At 38.3% G+C, this 2,491-nt stretch overlaps 1 protein-coding gene across 1 annotated transcript; it reads right to left on the bottom strand.

The window, feature by feature from the left end:
• Positions 1 to 1,108: 1,108 nt before the first annotated feature.
• Positions 1,109 to 2,086, bottom strand: LOC138390335 (olfactory receptor 6K2-like). Its single transcript, XM_069479210.1, has one exon. The coding sequence runs from the start codon at positions 2,084 to 2,086 to the stop codon at positions 1,109 to 1,111; it is 978 nt and encodes a 325-aa protein (XP_069335311.1).
• Between the last annotated feature and the right edge of the window lie 405 nt (positions 2,087 to 2,491).

Below are 2,491 nucleotides of genomic sequence, written 5' to 3'. Positions count from 1 at the left end.
AAGCTAAATGCTTATCTCTTAACCAATGATTTTGCAATGTGTCATTAGAGAATCTTACATAAAATTGCTTCCATACTCCCATCCACACCCATCTCATCCCAATCCAATAATTATCTCTGAGTACAGCAAACATGGAGGAAATTATCTAAGCCAAAATTATTAGCAGCCTTATAAAAGCAGCATATCTGGTGACATATCACTCTCTGGGAAATAAAAAGAACTCAACTGAAAAATGATTTTTCATTAGAATAGAGGCACATAAGAAACAGAGCCAAGTGCCAGGACTAAACATATCATTGCCTTCAGAGCTATGACTAAACTATGAAGTTTAATTACTATATTTCAGGGACTAGATTCCTATTATATAAATGAAAGCCCTATTTACTGTATAAAATACATCAGTTATAGAAATTTAAGTGAGTTATCTGTTCCAGGGCTTCATTTTAAAGTTAAAAATTGTCTTTCTGTGCAAATATACCCACTTTTGGTATCTTGTCTTATCTTTACCCATTTTTCCTCTCCCCTGCCATTCCCTGTTGAATATGAAAATTGTCTGAGTTTTTTTAATAACATAACTTTAAAAGATAAAGGCCACCTTTAACCATTCATTACTCTGTCAGCAAACTATTACTGAGGGTTTCTGTGGGGAAAGCATTCTATTAGGCATTGGGAATACAGAGAGAAACGAATTCAGTTACCTACTTCCAAGTAGCTTACAGATTAGAGGGAAATGTAAGACATAAAAAGTGTGCCCTAAGAGAGTATAAACATCCTGCTAAATAGAGGTCCAAGCAGTGTGTTATAGAAACACAGAGAAAAGTGTGTTTATTTCTGTTTAAATAGATTAGAGAACACATCAGGCAGAGACAGAATTTTCTAAGACTCTCTCTGGATGCAAAAAAATAATAAACTAGGGTCTTGTGTCAGGTTTTTTCCCACTTTCTTTGGATTTTATGGTTTATCAATCTCTGAGGACACTTACTAAATTCACAGGGGTAGTAAGAATGATGAAATGTTACATTTACTATCTCTGCACAGAAAAAATAAGCAAAACAGCAACATACACACTGAAGACAATATAGATATTATCATAGATGCACTTTATTAATTAAGAAGTGTGGTTTTTGTCTTTTTTGATATGATGCGTGAATATAGTAGATTGGCACATATGCTTTTTTATGGCTTCCTTGATCTCTTTGTTCCTGAGACTGTAGATAATTGGGTTGAAGAATGGTGACAGCACAGCAAACATTAGGCTGATGGCTGTGTCCCAGAAAAAGGAGTACTTGGCAGAGAAGCGCAGGTACATCAGAGCTACGCTTCCAAAAAATATTAAGAAAATAGCAAGGTGGGAAGCACAGGTAGAAAATGCTTTTCGGCGTCCTTCAGCAGAGCGGATTCTTAGGATTACTGCAATGATCTGGACGTAAGCCAAAGCCACAAGCATTACGGCTGTGATGATCTCCACAGCATGTACGATGTCCACAATCTTGATTAATATAATTGTGCCAGTGTCCTTACATACCAGATTCAGAATGGGATCAAAGTCACAGAAGATGTTCTGAATTTGGTTTGGACCACAAAATGGCAGTGTGGCTATCCAAGCAATCTCAGGGAGTGGCGTGAAAAAGCCACAGAAGCAACAGCCTAGAGTCAGCTGAGTGTAGAGCTGAGGTGTCATGATTGTGGCATAGTGGAGGGGGTTACAGATGGCCAGGTATCTGTCCATAGCCATAGTGGTGAGCAAGCAAACCTCACTGATGCCAAGAGAGTGAAAGAAATACATCTGCAAGAGGCAACCAGCCAGGGAGATGGTGTTCTGCTCACTGACTAGGTTGGAGAGCATCTTGGGGATGGTGGTCGTGGTATACCAGATCTCCAGGAAGGAGAGGACACTGATGAAGAAATACATGGGGGTGTGCAGGCAGGAGTCCAGTCTGACAGCAAAGAAAACCATAAGATTCCCAATGATGATGAATAGATAAATAAGGAGCAAGAGAACAAAAAACAAGAGCCCACCTTCCCGCAAGTGAGGAAAGTCAGTAAATACAAATTCAATCACTATTGTCTGATTCTCATTTGTCATCTTTGCAGCTGTGAGATCAAAAAAAGAAGAAATGAGGCTCCTGGACACGTAGTTTAGAAAACTAATTAGATATCCAATATATTCATTATATTTGATGAGTGTTTACTGTCTTCCATGTGTAGTGTAATATGCTGGAATGAGAAGGATAAAAGAGTCAATGGTCCAAATATATAAACTGCTGTATCTCTCCTCGCCCATCATACCATGAGATTCAGCTTAAATGGTCAATTGCCTCTGGTACAGAATAACACAGTTTTATAATTAGCATAATTTCCCCCTTACATTTCTTTTCTGTTTAGAAAGACTTTATACCCCTCATCTTCATCCCTCTGTATCAGTCCCTCTTCTGCTCAGAAAAAGAATATCAGTGCTCAGCTCAAATATTACCTCCCCTGTTTTGGAATG

Source organism: Eulemur rufifrons, chromosome 8, assembly GCF_041146395.1.
Source record: "Eulemur rufifrons isolate Redbay chromosome 8, OSU_ERuf_1, whole genome shotgun sequence".
NCBI lineage: Eukaryota > Metazoa > Chordata > Mammalia > Primates > Lemuridae > Eulemur > Eulemur rufifrons.
Note: the sequence above shows the minus strand (reverse complement) of the source record. Positions and strands in the feature narration are given on the sequence as shown.

Coding starts and splice junctions, on each gene's coding strand:
- LOC138390335 (XM_069479210.1), bottom strand. CDS start 2,086: ATGACAAATGAGAATCAGACAATAGTGATTGAATTTGTATTTACTGAC.